The sequence below is a fragment of the Lycorma delicatula genome, chromosome 6 (assembly GCF_047948215.1).
Source record: "Lycorma delicatula isolate Av1 chromosome 6, ASM4794821v1, whole genome shotgun sequence".
Classification (NCBI taxonomy): domain Eukaryota; kingdom Metazoa; phylum Arthropoda; class Insecta; order Hemiptera; family Fulgoridae; genus Lycorma; species Lycorma delicatula.
In genome coordinates, this window is record NC_134460.1 from 80,266,075 (window position 1) to 80,283,977 (window position 17,903).

The 17,903-nt window shown below is 30.4% G+C and overlaps 1 protein-coding gene across 1 annotated transcript in view; it reads left to right on the forward strand.

The window, feature by feature from the left end:
* Window positions 1–17,903, forward strand: part of LOC142325960 (apoptosis-resistant E3 ubiquitin protein ligase 1) — a 291,698-nt gene that overhangs the window by 235,039 nt on the left and 38,756 nt on the right. Inside the window, exons 8-10 of the mRNA XM_075367936.1 lie at window positions 9,832–10,037; window positions 13,905–14,046; window positions 17,672–17,793. Coding sequence (XP_075224051.1) covers window positions 9,832–10,037; window positions 13,905–14,046; window positions 17,672–17,793 — 470 coding nt within the window. The remainder of the gene's footprint in view (window positions 1–9,831; window positions 10,038–13,904; window positions 14,047–17,671; window positions 17,794–17,903) is intronic.

Genomic DNA, 17,903 nt, shown 5'->3' on the forward strand with positions numbered 1-17,903 from the left:
AGATGGCGCTAATTGTACTGAGTTCAGAAATTTAGTTCGGGAACATTTTAGACCTACTGTGTAGCACTGATCCATTTCAGTCATTCACTTTTTAAATGGTTTTGTTGAAATAATGTTTTTTAAATGTTTTGTTAATATCCAGGAAGTTAAAACTTATATGTTAAATATAAACAGTAAACATTTAGTAAGGATTGATGAAATTTCTGCCAATATTTTAAAAGAAGTTGTAAATACTATTACTCCTTTTTATAAATTTAATTACTGAATCTTTCATTAATGGAGTTTTTTTGCAGCTGTTTTAAGAATGATGTTGTTATTATTGTCCATAAAAATGATTCTGCACTTTACAAAATTATTTCATAGTTGTATTTTGTACAGTTTTTTAAAAATAGATGATAAAAATTTCTTAAAAATCATAATGTACTGCAGCATGGTTTTAGTAGAAAGTTTTCTAAAGACATAGCCATTTTCCTAGTTTTCAGAAAATTCTTTGATTAGTGTAGATAACAAAAAGATCCCAAATTTCAGCGTTTTACAATTTCAGTAAAGTATTTGACTTAGTTTTGCATTTTTTACTGATGAAAGAATTTACTGTTAGGGGAACTGTTTTCTGTTGATTAAGTCATATTTTACCAACTATAAACAGACAGTAGAAATTTCATCTTTTGATTAGAATACACATGTAAAATGTACGTCCTCAATTGAAGATGTAAAATATGGAGTGCCACAGGGAAGTGTGCTTGATTGCTTGCTTTTCTTATTGTTTATTCAAAACAATAAGAATATCTTCTTACCTGCCCTAAAATCTTGAAACGGTCATTGTTACCATCTTTGCAGATGACACAACAGTATTCTACATTAATGGTAATTCTGTTAGCCGGTTCAAAAGTTTAGCTCTAAATGGATTCTAACCAGTTAAATTTTAAATATGGATGAAACATAGCATTGTGCTTCTCAGATAGATGTAACTGTAACATTGCTGGTTGATGGATAGAATGTCCATTAATGATATTGTTTCTGTTGTCCACAAAGCAAAATTTCCTTATTTTATTAGATGACAAATCCTCTTGCAGTGATCAAATTGATTTCATTTATAACAAAATCAAGCCATACTATTTGCTTTGAAATGTCTTAATAAAACGCTAAGTTTGTAAATTAAATATTTGTTATGCTTATCAAATATTCCTCCTGTCTGAATATCATTTTTTGGGGCTCCTTCAAAAAATCAGAATGACTTTTTAAACACAAAAATTGGTTCTCGTGTTTATTTGATACCCATAAGTATGAGTAATATAGACCAGTATTTTGTAAAATAGAAATGTTAACTTATCCATGTATTTATAATTATGAATGTGCAATCTTTACTAAAAAAATAACCACTTATTCTTAAAAAATGTACCTCTATCAAGCCAGACAATAGAACTGTTTTCATATAACTAAATAAAATATTCAATTTATGAAATTACCAACTTATTTACTTACTTCTTTGCAACGAATACAAGTAGTGCTTAATAATAATATACTAAAACTAGTACTCACTTTAGCAACTTAATGTTTAATAAATTACTGAACTAGTACTCACTTTAGCAACTTAATGTTTAATAAATTACTGAACCATTTAAATTCACAATTTTATTTAAAATAAAATTTAAAGATTTTCTTTTACAGAAAAATATTACTCTTTCATTGAATTTTTAAACGATACTGATTTTAAAAAAATTATAAATCTGAATTTTCTGCATCTCTTCAATGTGCACAAAATATGTACTCAAATAACTTATACTGTTTTTTTTTCTGATTAATATTGTACTAAGAGGTCTTTGTGTTTATTTTAATTTGTGTTGGAATATTTAGGCCATTTCCTGAGAATTTTTTCTCTGTTACCCTATGTAATGGCTGTGTATAAAATTTAATAGTCAAGGTAAGATAGGAGAAAGAGAGTGAAAATGTATTTTTTTTTACTTTTAGAACTTTGTACCAGGCAAATTGTCTATTTAAAGTCAGAATTGAGAGTATTATATCTTACATAGGTAATTTATATGTTGTTCCTTATTCTCTAATTCTGATTCTGTAAAACAAAAAAATGAGTTAATTAACAATATTAATTTATATTTTAAATTTAAATAACAAAAATAAAAATATGAATATGTAAAATTAAAAAAATACACACATTTATTTTATAAAAGGTTAAAAATTAAAATTTACAATTATTTTGATTTTATGCAATGAAATGGAAAAGCACTTTAAAGAGGTAAATATAAAAATAAGTGAGGTTAATGAAGATTTATCAAAGGCTATTAAAAATGTTGAAATTGAAGTAAACATTTACAATATAAATTGATAGTTATTAAAAAAATAATAAAAATTTAATTGAAATATTAAAGAGAGAAATTAATACTTATCACTTTGAATTTTTCATATTTAGAAAAACAAATTGTAATGTATAATCTGAAGTATAATTCTGATGAAAGGCCATTCAGAGCTTAAAAATGATAGTATAGTGTTGATGTCTTTGTAATATTTTAAAAATGATATTGCCTTGAATGACATTAATATAATGTTTATACCTGGGCAGGTAGTGAATCAACCTATCCTAGTCAAATTTATTTTATACATTAAAAATCTTGACATGCTGGAAAGATTCAGAAATCTTAAAGGAAGTGAATACTCTATTTCTTGTGACTGCACGCTGGAAATAATAGAAATAAGATACAAGTTAAAAATCTTTGTATGAAAAAAGCTAGAGCTTATAACTGTAAAGTTTTTCTGTTAGTTGATAAACTGTTGGTAAATACGCTACTGATATCCGAGCAGCTTAAGCAAAAAGAGAAGAATGAAAGGGCAAATTTGGGCTAGGCTACTATATCAAAGATGGAAGGATCAGATAAGGAGGGGCATCATATGGAAGGATCAGATAAAGAGGGGCAATCACGTGGAAGGAGGCAACAAAAGAAAATTCTACATCAGCTAGAGGTGGAGGTCCTATGGTGAATTAGATCAAAGAAAGGGCCCAATCAGAAGTGATAATGCACTGAAAAAACAAAATGCTTTGGAAAGGCCTAAATAACAATTATTTTCAGACTGGTATTCATAAAAATAAAGTTGTTGATATTGAACAGTGATTTGATATTGATATCTTGGAATGTTCAAGGTTCATATCATGGAATGATATCTTGCTGAATGTTTTATTGGTCAGTCACATATTATTTGTTTATGTGAAACCTGATCAGTGAAAAATTTAAAAACTCTGCCTTCTTCTACTTTAAATGATTTTTTATATTGCTGCTTTTTCAGGAGCCCTAAAAGAGAAATCTAGAGGGCGAGCAAGTGGACTTTCAGCATTTTTCAGAGAAGGTAACAGTATCAATTTCTCTGTAATTGATACCTGTCCTTGGTGGATAACTTATCAATTCAATATTGTACCTCTATGTGTAGTTTTAATCTTTGTTTTTTTACGCCTGATAACCAGATATTGATGTACGTTATGTATTATTAAGAGTTCATGAATTTTGTTGCAATTTCTTCTATGTACATATCCATTGAAAAATTTATCAAATGTTAGACTTATGAATCCTGGTCATTCAAACATTCAAATCCTGATTTAATCCTGCTATTTTTATATTCAATCGTATGGCCATTAAGAATCTTGGATTCAAATGCACTAAATGTTTTCTGCAAAAAATGGACACAACAGATTTTCAAAGGAGAAAATTGGAAACTGTTAAATTTAGCTTTATCTAATACGCAGTCTTTAGCATTTTATAGCTTATGTTTCACCACTGCTATATGACACGCACATAAAATACTACTAAGCTTTACTCTTACTGACATCATTAGGCAGACAGAGATTTATTTATTGATCGTAATTATAAATAAGATGCCGCAAATGGGTGATCCCTGTGGAACACTATTTTCAAGGGTACTATTAGCAGACATACAGTTCAACACGTACACAAAATATGTAGTTACCTATCAGTATAGGCATCTTACCTCTAACCTACCAACTTGCAGTTGCTCCAGAATTCCATATTTACACATCATATTGAATGGCTCTGCTAGATCAAAGAAAACAGCAATGGACTCCAGCAATGAATTCTTTATGCAAAAAAGGCTTAAATTCTTCTTTGTATAAAAGCATTCAGGATGGCATCTTCTAAATTGATCATCTAATTGGTAGTGGAATAAAGCTATTAATAAACAGTTTGATGTTGTGATATCCAGTTTTCTTTTTCTAACTCTTATGTGAATCTGTAGTTAACCAACCTCTTAAAAATCTTGCCAATAGCACATGTAAGATATTGACCTGTAACTTGGAGAATCTCTCTTTCAGGACTTTTGTCTTTCTTTAGAATAAAGTTTATAATTGCTTTCTTTTATTGTCTTGAATAAGCCCCTTTATACCACATCTCATTATACAAGTCCAGAATTCTTCTTTTTGCACTTAGACTTTGCTGTTTTAACATAATACATTGAATGTGATCTAGACTAAGTGTAGAATTATTAAATTTTGACAAAGCATGGATAAATTGTTTGATATTGAAATTCTCATTATATGTCAACATTGTTTCAGTTTGAAAGTTTATATTGTTTTCATTATTTATTTTATGCCTCTTAAAATTGTTACGATAATTTTCTGTCGTGCTTATGGATTTATATTGAGTTGCCAGAAGTTCAAAAAGTTCTGAAAATTGAACATACTCTCACCATTTTTAAGGAAAATAATTGAATAGAAGGGCAATCATCCAGCTATTGATTTAACTTTTTTCACACATCTCATGTCATACAGGAATTATTTATAGATCCTGCATATTTCTGTCATGATGATTTTTTGGCATTGAGAATTAATCTCTTAGAAAACTGCCTACATTTCATAAAATGGTTCGTTGGGTGCATTTGAAAGTACTGTATGCTCTTTTCTTCTCTTTGATGCCAGTATCACCATGAGGTATCCACTAAGGAATTAGTTGACCTGATGGGATTCCCATTGTTTTTGAAATACAAGGGTGGTCTAGAAAGTAACTTACATTTGTGCCTAGTGTAGAGATGGGTGGGGATAGAGCCGCCAACTTGGTATCAAAACGTTTCTACACTCAGTACGGATCAAGCTGTCATAGCGTGTGGACTGTGATTTTTCTACTTTGTTTGTTGTGAATTATTGAAATATGCGCTTCAGTAGAAAATCCTGCAAGTTGTGAAGTGCGTTCAGTGATTAGGATTTTAGTGGCAAAAAACTTCAAACCAATGGAAACTCATCGGCAATTTTGTGAGTATATGGAGATGGAATAATGAGTGATGGTGGAGTGAGGCCGTGGTTCATTCAGTTTAAAAATGGTTGCACCAGTTTTCATGATGAGGACCACAGTGGTCGGCGTAGCCTTGTGACTGATGATGAAAATCAACAATAAAATTCATGAAAATCACCACATTACAATTACAAAACTCTTGCTTCATTTCCCCCAATTTTCACGAAGTTTACTGCATGAAATTTTATCAGGGAAGCTTGGTTATCATAAGTTTTGTACAAGATGGGTGCCAAAAATCTAAGGCACCAGATTTCTACAGAGAAGGAATTGAAAAGCTTGTGCATCATTATAATAAGTGCCTCAAGTGAAATGGCAACTATGTAGAAAAATAGTTTAAGATTGTCCCTTTCAAATGTATATAATAAAATTTCTTTTTTTTATTTGGTTGGTTTTTTATTTCAAAACGTAAGTTACTTTCTGGATAGCCCTCATATAAGTATATACTTTCTCAGGCATAACTAATGCTATTAAATTTACTTCATTCTCAATATGTCATCTTTTGATCAACTGCCGGAGTAGCATTTCCTTCTGCTGTTAAGATTACTACTCCTCCTCCTGATACTAAATTAGCTAGTTAATCCTTTCAATGAAAATATGCCTTTACCTACAGTGGATTTATCTTTAAGAGATGTGTTTCCTGTAAGCAAACTCTAATGGAATTATTTCATCAATTAAAAGTTGCATACTGTGAAAGTTAGATAGACATTCACTTACATTCTCTGCGCTATTGTTTCAGTTACATTAATTGATTTTTTTTTTAATTTGTGGTTTCCCTTTTGGCCAAACCTTTTTTCCCATTCAATGACCTTGCTCATGATCAGTTGCAATATTGTCACCCATATAGCTCTCAGCCTCCAAGTCGGACAATATGAATGAACTGGAAGACAATGTATTTATGATCTGCACCTCAGGCAGAATAAGAATCTAATTAAGAATTTTTTCTACATCAACATTTACAGTAGGCCAATTCATGAGCATTTGTTATTATTGCTCTTGGTTTACAACTTTTTTTATTTCAAAATAGCTGATCTCATGTTGTAATGTGTTTGCTTTTTGAGAAGCTTTGTAAACATGCTGTTTTTCAACTGGCCCTTTATAATTAATGCAGATAGGAGGATCACTGCATGGCTCACCTTCATATTTTCCACACTTTATTTATATATTTGTTGTTTCTCACACCAAACTGCAATATGACCAAATTGTTGCATCTGAAACATCACATAGGTTGCAAAACGAAAGTTCACACATCTAGACAATTTATCCAACACACACTTTCTCGGTAAGCAAGGTCTGTTAAATAATAAAAGTGAGAACATGAGAAGCAGAAGCCAGAACTTCACAGTTTCTTTTCGTGGTCTACCTTCATTCTATGGCACCCTGTATTGACAATTACTCCACAATTTCCTGCTCAGGGCAATTAAGCAGTTAGTGACTAACAATAACACTCTTTAATGTATTAAGGTTGTTGTGAGGCACAACATTTACAGCACACTCACCCATATTTTTTGAAGTTATATTCTAATAAGACTGTAGTCATTTTTTTATATTTAATATATTTATGATTTTTTGGTGTAACCTTTTTTTTGTTTTTGGTTATTACCTTAACATCGTTCTATGTATTTGTGTTTAAATAATTAATGTGGACTTTAGTTAAATCTATTTTTATCTTATAATTTGTTTTTAATATTTATAACTATCTTATGACTTGATCTATATAGAGTATTATTATGTTCATTCCTCTCAGAATAAAAGATTTATTTATTTACTGGCTTTTATTGGTTGTTTCATTGTAAAAATCATTAAATGTTGTATGTATTTCTTTTCACTAGTTATTTCACACAAAATAAGAAAAGAGTTTACATTTACAAAATTACCATCTTCTCTTGTAATCACCAAATACCTAAGTATGGGAAAATTGTTAGTGTTAATAGTTCTCTGCAGACTCCTCACTTCTTTAAGAATATGCACAGACTCCAAATTCTTTTCCCATTTCGAATCGAAGATTCCAAATTAGGCTATTTACAAGAACCCTTTGTCACATGTAATTGTTCAAAAGCATTCGTAGGCCATTTATTCCTTCCAGGTGGCTAGCTGCGAGAGTCCACTACCCACCAGAGCTACCAGTCTGGTACTCTGGGTCCAACCTGGTACTATAACAATCCAATAGAGATCCAACTCAGTACTCTGGTGGACCAGCATATGTCATGACAAAAAGTGGATGCACAGTTTCTGCACTGACTCCAGGTCTGTGCTCACCAAAACTTTCAGGCCTCCTATGCACCGACATATGTGCACCTCACTACATACTTGTTTTTGTTGGGAGGGGATGTACATCCTGTTCCACCTGCTGTCATTTCAACTTCACATTGCCAGCTCAAAAGGTTGTATAAAAATCTGTGTCCAAAATTGTTCTCAAACATACATGATCTACAGATGAAGCCAAAAGTCCAGTCTTTGTGTTGAACTGATCTTGGAAGGCAGATTAGAGCTATTGAAAACAAATGACCACTATTTCAGAAAGAAATCTCAGAGCTCTGTTCACCAGCTATATGTAATGAACCTAAGTACAGCCCTGGATGTAAAATGTTAATAGTATTTTCAAGACATTGTGATAATCTATTGCAAGACATTATTATCATTATTTTTATCTTTAATGTGAGTTTCTTGTTATTGTGTATGTTGTAATCCTAATGTTTATTATCACTTTCATCTGACATCAAAAGATTTTCCCTTTTCCAGATAGTATTAATTAAGTATTACTTACAAAATTATAAAAATTATATATTTCTTTAATATAAAAAGTTAAAAATAAAATAAATGTATTGGTTGATTCTTTTAGTTTTGTTTGTAAAAAAAAATTAATTGACTGATTATTAATGGTTTTTATTTGCTTTGTTTTAATTTTTTTTAAATATATATATACATTTTTTTGTTTTATTTGTATCAAACTATTCATCTCCATCATCATCTAGTATTTTATCTAGCAGCAGCAGGTCCCGTACACTACTGCTCTCTCCATCCATCTCTGTCCCAAGCCTTTTCCTTTATACCCTTGCAGTATCTAATCTTCACCTCATCTGTTAATTTCATTATTATTATTCTTCCTCCTTTTTCCTTTCTCTTTCTAATGATTCTTTCAATCCCAAGATTCCACTCCCCCAGCTACTTTCCTTTTATTTATATGTTCCACAAGTGCTCTTTCATCTTTAATCCTGTTCGTGACTCCTCATTCCTCATTTTATCTATCTATGTTACTCTCTCCATCCTTCTCCATACCCACATCTCAGAGCCTTAATCTACTTCCCCTTCCTCTTCTTCATCATCCATTTTTCACTTACACATGTAGCATCAAACCAGTCAAATGACTGAAGACAAAAAAAAAAAGTAGCATTTGTCTTAACTCTTAAGTCCTTCCTTACTTGTCCTATTATTTTATTATGTATTATTGTACTCTTTTTACATTCTTTGTAAATCTATTATAAAAGTTTTAAAATTTTATGATAGATTCCCTTTTATAATTTATCAAAAAACTTAATGAAAGAAACCATCTGAATTTAACAGTTATAATTTTTGTTACTAACATTAATAATAATAATGTAATTAAATATATTTAAAGCCTGTTTTGTTTTAAATTACCTTTATAAGAACTTCTTTAAATTGCAAGAAACATAACATTTATAATCTCAGGAAAATGTTTAACAGCCTGCCTTTTTTTTATACATTCAGTTTTTGAGTTCATTAACTTCAACAAAGCAATTCAGCAAAATGTATAATTACGATATCTTCAAATGGTTATTTATTTATACTCTTATGAAATTTCAGTTCGCTGTTTTGAAAAAAATTGTATTAATTTCAGTTACCAATTCTAAGTGATTTGTAACAGTGACAATCAGATATAGTAGAAGTTTATAAATATAGTTATATATAGAATTAGAATCATACTTAAAATAAAAAAACATGTTCTGAGGGAAAGTCTCAAGCACCTTGCTGAGTGTATAAACTACAATTTACTACTAAAAATATCAGCTGTATTAAGGCACTAATTACCCATCTTTTAGAACAATATTTTTTTTTAGTTATAATAGCTCAGTATTTCATCAAGAACCATACAGAAATATTAAGTGTACTGATATAAAGCAATATATATTTTGTAATATTAAGATCTGATACAGGTATTTACTAAATTACATTCATAAAATAGTTTAATTTTTCATTAAAGTTCTTTATAAAATAATGTAGAAGAAACAAAACAAATTTTATTTCATATGTACTACATTATTTTCTATGGTTTTAGTTAAAAAATGATAAGTGGTGGTCAAACTCAAGTTTCTTTTCATTGGCCAGACTATAATCAGCCCAAATTTTGGCTGGAGTAGATTATTGTTATCATAAATTACATTAAAATTTAAAAAAGGATAAATTCATTAATTTTCTTTTGTTATTCTTTATAAATAGACAAAAGATTGAAAATATATTACATATGTTATTTTTATCATTATTTACATTACTGTTAAATTTTTATACATAGGCAGTGATGCAGCAATGGTACATAAAAATGTAAGAAACCATAATATCTGCTATGAAGCTCGACTTTTAAGCATTCAAGGTGAAAAATTGCCAAAAGCAAGAAAAGTTCTTGTTTATGTATCACCAAAACAACTTACAATAAAAGAATTCCTCCTCAGATTTATTCCTAAAAGGCTTGTTACATTTCGCTTGTGTCCTTCAACAAAGGTAAATTATTTTTTATATCAGTTTGAACAATAATTTATCTAACATTTTTCTGAAATTTATATTATATCTGTATTATATCTATTTTGTGTGCATGTTTTGCTATTCCTTCTTTTTTTTTTAGTTGTTTAAAATCTTCATTTGTATTTTTAATACTGATGTTTTGCCTCATTTTGATAATTTTACACAAGCACAAAGGTGATTTGAAAACATATAACAGTTAAAATACATTAGATCCCAGTTATCCAAACCCAGCTTAACCAAAACTTAGATTTTCCAAAGCAACTGTAGAATTATGTTTTTAAATTTTCAGTACCAAAGGAAATGATTTTAATTGATGTAATTCACAAGAAGATGGAAAAGTTATAACAAATTCCGTATTCTAAAATATAGATACACAAATAACAGCAGCATATACACTACAAAAATCTTAAACGATAGGATATTCTGTTACATTATACTGCAGGTTACAGATTGTAAACAGGATTTACATTCCTTTTTTCTGACAGAAGAATGATAAACAGGGTGATATTTGTATGAGTCTAACTGCCTAATGTTAGCAGCCTACAAGGACTGTATGGAGGGTGGTCAGAAAGTTCCCAACGAAAATCTTGAATCTTCTTCTAGGTTAAGGCAGCGGTGTGAGGACGCACGTTGTCGTGAAGGAGAATTATTTCAGACAACAGTTTCCCGCACCGTCAATTTTGGATCTCATATCTCAGTTTGGTAAGCATTTTGCAGTACACATCAGTTGTAATTGTTGATCCATATTCCATGAAATCAACCAAAATGATGATGTTTTCATCCAAAAAAACGGTAGCCAACATTTTTCGACTCTAGTACAGAGATTGCTTAAACTTTTTTGGTTTTGGGGAACTTGAATGGCACCTTTGCTTTGACTGTTGTTTCAATTCTGCAATGGTGTAGGATATCTGTGTCTCATCACCAATAACGATGTGGGAAAACAAATCATCTCCATCTTGTCTATAGTGGTCCAAAAACGCTCTTCCATTGCACATTCTTTGTTCTCTGTGTTGTTCTTGAGCATTTTCAATGCCCAGTTTGCACACAATTTTTGATATCCGAGCTTTTTTGTGACAATCATGTAGATAGAGGTGCTTCCAACATGCAAAAATTCATCAGCCAGAGCACTGATCACAGTTTTCAGTTCATTTGTTCAATGATTTCATCGGTCTGAATACTGGGCCTGCCATTCCACTCTTTGACATGTACATTTGTACGGCCATTTTTAAAATCTCAACACTATTGTCTAACATTTTCTTCACTCGTTACTGTAGGGCCATACACTAGGCAGAAGTCCTGATGAATTTCAGTAGCTCAAGATCCTTTTGCACACAGAAATCGAATCACAGTACTCACTTCACAACTGGCATTCACTGACATTGCGATCTGCATTCACCAGCAAGCAAACAACTACTATATCAAAACAACAGCTGCAGTGGCTTTGTAAATAGCCAACAGATGGCCCTGCATGTGTGAAACTGTGTTTAGACCCTGTAATATTTAAATATAACCCGATCAACTTTATTTTATGAATGTGCCTCGTACTTAAAAAGTTTCCAAAACTTTGAGGCTAGTATAAAGTTTAGAAAAAAATAAAGTGCTAGAATTATATCTTTTGGGTGGTATTTTACCTCTACTAATCTTGTACATTTTATATTATTGAACACAAACTAATTCAACAGAATTTTGATTTTTATACTTAAAAGATTTATCATTGTGAAAGATCACATAAAATTCAGTTACCAATTTTTATTTCTTGATTAGTAACACAGTTAATACTTCAACACTTCATATTTCTGGTACTACAGTGTAACAGTAAAGAAGAAAGTGTTTATTTTTATTAATAGATAGGTATATTTTATCACCTTAGACTGGTAACTGGTAATTATTCTACAAGCTAGTGCTAAAAAACTTACCACTCCCTTTTTTAATAATGAATTCTAAATACATACTGTAAAATAAGTCATTAAACTTTAACAGTAAATAGTACAATTATAAAAATTAAAAATAATTATCTTAATAAATAATATTAACATCAGCATATAATATTTTAAAAGATTAGCATGAAATTTCAGCTTCTACAACTTAATAATTTTTAATGTGCTACATTACATATCTCAAAAATGCATTCTTTTCTTTGGAAAAAGCCTTATAAAAAATAAGAATAAAAAACAAAAGGTTTGCATTCTTGTAAACAAGTAAATGTTTCATGGCAGATGTTCTTAAATAGAGAGCTACACCTGTGAAAAACAGGACATTTAGCATGAGTAAAGCCCCATGCTAAATGAACATCTTTAAACTCTGTTGATGGAATAGACTTGGAAAGACTTAAAGCAGTCTTCAACCCACAATGAACTCGTACTATACAACCTCTTAGTGTATGTTCATACAGGTTATAAATAATTAAGATCTGATTTGGTAGCTATGATCCTCTTTATAACTTAATTTGGCATAAACTTAAGGTATTCTTCACCTCATGGTTGATTATGATCAACCATGAAGAATTATATTATAAGATTATGCTTATCATGGATGATTCCTTAAGCATAATCTTATGCTTAAGGAATCTTGTAGAACCGTTATCAGGTAGATTTGTTTTATTGTATGTACTTTGACCTGTTTTTGATTAATTTTTATGCACCATGTGAAAAAAAGATAATTAATGACAAAAGAGCTCACAATGAACAAAGAATGTTCGAATCTTTTATTATTTTTTGACTAGATTGAGGAGATTTGTTGAATAATTTATTTTTTAATCATGATAGAAGTTTGAAATATGAGGCTCGGCTGATAAATCTTGCCCATATATGTGTTACATGAAAATGAAAGGAGATGTTGGAATGAAATACAAAATAAATAAGTACAATACCTTAGCTACAAAATGCAGTATTTATTTTTCAATATAATCCCCGTTTACACTGATACAGTTTTCTCAATGTGTAACAAGTTTTTGCATTCCATCATTGAAATATTCTGGCAGACTTTCTCAGATCAAAGTTCCTTCACCTCATCGTTAGTGGTATAATGATTACCTTTGAGATGAAGGAAGAAGTGGAAATCGCACAGAGCCAAATCCAGCAAGTATGGTGGATATAGGCTCAAACTTCAGCTTGCAGAGAGCCATCAGAGAGTTTACCCGGTACCCATCATGCAGAGATTTTACGGTAACCCATTTGCTCGATAATATGGCCTACTCGTTCTTTAGATATGCCTAACTGAATAGCAATGCATTGCTGGGTGATTCGCCAGTAACTTTGAAGCAAATTGTTCACTCCTTTCAATGTTTCTCATCAAGTGACAGAAACTGGTCGTCACTGCGAGGTGCGTCCTCAATTGTCACTTTACCAGCTTCACATTCCCAAAATTTTAACACCCACGTATTCACAGTACTCCTATCAACAATTTCACTACCGTAAACCACTTTTAAACAATGAAAAATATTCGCAGGATTCACATTTTCTGCTGTTAAAAATTTTATCACTGCGCACTGTTTTAACCTTGTTGATATATTGGCCGTACTCTACTCCATTTTAACTGCTACTGAAAACAAACCGGTAAACAGATTTCAATGAATTATCACAGGTTTGTTGAGGGGGATTTTAGTTATCATGTGCTGACATGCCCAACTGGATGATACCTTTTATTTCCGTGTAGCACACTAGTGTGTAAAATTTATCAGCCAAGCCTCGTATAAAGTGCTGCTTTAAGTGATTTTTTTTATATAGAAAAGTAATTTTTGTAATTTAAAAAAATTCAATACATTTTGAAATGTATTTCAGAATTTTAGTTTTGGGGATTGTAGTTTATAAAATTATATAATATGTTTCTTCATTTCTTTAATTTCAGTTTCACTTCCTTGAAGATAATAACCAAAGTTCATTACCAGCCTTTGTTATTGATGATGGTTGCCAACCAAAAGTTGAACTCATGGCTAAAGATAGAAATGTTATTGCAGCAACATTTACTCATTTTTTGCTCAAAAATATTGGTCTGTATCAGTTAATTAGTTGTTTCCTTGTTTCATTTAGAATTAAGTTTAATTAATGATGAGTTATGGATTTAATTTATTTAACTATAATATTTACAAATACATACTTTGTTATTTAATAGATTTTCTGATAGGAATACATTGTCCTTTTGTACTCATCCAAACCACAGAGTTTTTAAAAATTGAAGAAGATATAACATATTCAGTTTTTAACAGTTTTGGCACAATGTAACCACCTTAAATAGTATTCAAGTTTTTCTGTATTAAGACAGATTTACTTGAAAATAGCCAAATCTAAAATAAATTATTATTTATAGCTTAAAAAACAGTTTATAAAACGTAAAAGATATTATTACTCATTAACCTATTGTTTGACTCTTAATTACAATTTGATGGTAACTTAATACATGACATCTCTTAATAATTTAGAATTGGAATTTTAAGTTTTCTTCAACCAGTAAGCAAACTGTAGAATTTTCGTCTGACCACCACACAGAGAGGCCTTATACAAATCCATAGGTAAGGTTCCACATCTTTTCACAGATCCGATGGTATCTTATGAAAAACCACTGTACAGCGCAGCAGATAAGATACCAATGTTAAGGAAGTCAGATGGATAATGAGAAATGAACAATCTACTTGCAAGATAATCACAAAATTAGACAAATAACAATAAATTGATTGCTCCAAAGTCCCTCCATTTAGTAGTAATCATCCTAACTATAATTTTTCTGGTAGTTGGTGTATCATTGACTACAATAGGAATAATAGATTAATACAATGATTTTACATAGACCAGTTATGCTTACATAATGCAAAGAAGTCCTTATCCTTCAGAATAGGCCTAATGGTGGTGTATGGAAGTATCAAAATAAACCAGAAATCATTTAGCTCGATTTCTATTATTGCCTTGATCTTGCTTCTTGAAATTTTTTTAAATGTTTGTGATGGGCCCTTATCAAGCTATTTGTAATTTTTATTCAAAAACTGCAGGAAATAAATTACTTTACAAAAGAAAAAAGATGTATAGAATGTAAGTATTAAAGGTCACAAACAACTTTATTGATAACATATTGTTATATTGTTAATAATACAATTTTAAAGAATAGTGTCAATAATTTTTCATCATGGTTCATAATGCGTTAGTTTATTGTATAAAAAATTAATTTATTCATAAAAATTCTCCAATTCTTCAACTTATTTTTGGTCTTGTTACCACCAACATTGTTAAACTTCTTTTCTGTGTTATGCTTTTTCAATCTCCCAGCTACTACTTGATGTGAGAACAGGACTGAGGGGTTGATAGTCAAAAACTTTCCACTTGAAGATTTTTATGAAATCTTGTGTGACAACCTCTCTATGATCTTACAGCATGGTTTTATGAAAGTGAAAAGTTCAAGATTGTGAAGTGTATAATATTAAATTTGCCTTTTTAATTCATTAGAAAATAAATGAAGGTTGTTTAATATGTATTAATGAATTTAAAATGACCTTTGACTTTGTTGACTACTAATGATCATTCAGGAATTGGAATTGAGGATAAAACTTTATTCTATCTATTATTAGGCTTCAATCCTATCTAGAGAAACTGTTATGTTGAAAGAGAGTTTAATTTAAGTGGATATCTGCTATAATCTAAGACTCTGATTCTTAAAAATTGAATTATTCAAGGAACTACTAGCCTCAGACCTTTTCACTTTTTATGTAAAAGTTTAATTGAAAAAGTGTCCATAGAAGTTACTTTATTTGCTGATGTTGCTTCAGTCAGTTCTGTACAGTTGATATTTTAGAAAATGATGTGTTTATTTCAATTAATCAACTGATTGAATTTTAAAAAAGTAATATATTATTAAACCTAATTAAAGTGTATTTAGTATAGCACTAGAAATAAACAACTTTCTGATTTCATAGTTTTTACTGAAAATGAGGAGATGAGTGAGATCACCAGTTCTAAATTTTTAGACTAGACTATAGATATTTTTAGATATAGATTATATTCATTGAGAGATCATACAGATAATTTCCTTAAAAAATTAAATTATATTTATAAATTTATAAATTTTTGTTGTGTTGTACTTGTAAATTTTGTACTTTGGATTGTTACAGTACAATATTGTACTTGGAGTAATCCTCTAAAATGACAATAAAAAAAATATTCATAGTTCAAAAGAGGGCAGTCCATATATATTTCATGAAAAAAGTATATTCCTGCTACCCACTTATTAAACAGCTTGATGTATTAACTTTACCTTTAATATATACTTTATAGTGCATCACATATGCTAAATTTAAAACAAAAATTTTGTAACATATAGCTATAGATGAAATATAAAATTTATCAACAATTTTGTCATTCTGTCCCATAGACTACGATTATTTGATAAAAATCCATTCTCAGCCAGTGCTGTTCTTCACAACATCTGTCAATATACGAGGGCTATTCAGAAAGTAAGGAACGTTTTGGAATTTTAAAAAAACAAGTACAAGAAAAACTTTTTATTATATGCATGTGAAAGAGGGACTAAAATACTCACCATAATACATACTAAAATAATCACCATACATACAAATTCAGGCATTTATCATAGTGGTGGACAAGCTTTGAAACTCCTGTGTCATAGAATTCTGCCGCCTGTGATCTCAATCACTCAGTAACGCGTACTTGGAGCCTAAAATTTGTGGTAGCCTAGCTTCTGTGAAACAATTTCAAACAATAAACTCTGTGAAACTTGTGGGAAACATAGAGAAAGCTCAGTTATTGTGAAACGGCAGTTTTCACGAATCTTTTCGTCAACTTTGGAGACCAGATCGTCAGTCACAATGCTCGGACGTCCACTCTTCTCTTTATCGTGAACGTTTGTTCGGCCATTTTTAAACTGAATGCACCACTTCCTGACAGAACTTTCACTCATTACGCTGTTCCCGTACACTTCACACAGTTCCCGATGAATTTCTAGTGGTTTTAAGTTTTTTGCCAACAAAAAACGTATCACAGACCGCACCTCACAACTGGCGGGATTTTCGATTGCAGCACACATTTCAAATTTGTATATTCAAAAAACAGGCAGTGCGGAGATGTTCCTGTTGTCACGGCTGGACGCTGACTGAGGTGCCGAGCACGAGCACACCAATATATACGCGATTGGCGTGCGCCTGGCGGCATCAGGTGGAAACATTCCTTACTTTCTGAATAGCCCTCGTATGTAAATTATTTGCAGAAAAACAAAACGTAAGAAGACCTTATTAAGTTTTTAAAAGACCTCCAAGTATACTATTTCCTGGAAGAATTTTTGGATATGTCATAGCCATCAAAATTGTAATTTTAGTGTAATTTAATCGAAAGATATTTATTCGACTGTTAATTAGTTTTCCTAAGCCATACCACATTTTATTTTGTGTATGATTTTTTTTTGTACATGTGTTTAATATTTATTTTTCCTCAAGGTCTTTGTACATATTTTGACAGGAACAATATAACAGTTATAGACATTTTGATTAAAAATAAATAAATTCCTTTTTTAATATTTTTCTTTTAATAACTTTTATGATTTTAGAATTTGGTGTACTTTTATGAAATGGAATGTGCTCTTTCCATAATAATTTTAATAACTTTTGTTCACTTTAGGTGGTTCTGAAACATTTAAAGATAAACAAGAATTTTTTTATCATGAAGTGAGAAGATTTCATCATAAACATTATCATGAAAAATTGGCTATGAGAGTTAACAGAGATAAACTTCTTGAATCAGTAAGTATCATAGAATTAGTATGTTTATATTATTTTTATTATTGTATACACAAATCGACCCTGAAACCCCATATAAATCGTTATATACTGCAGCATGCAAATTAATCTGA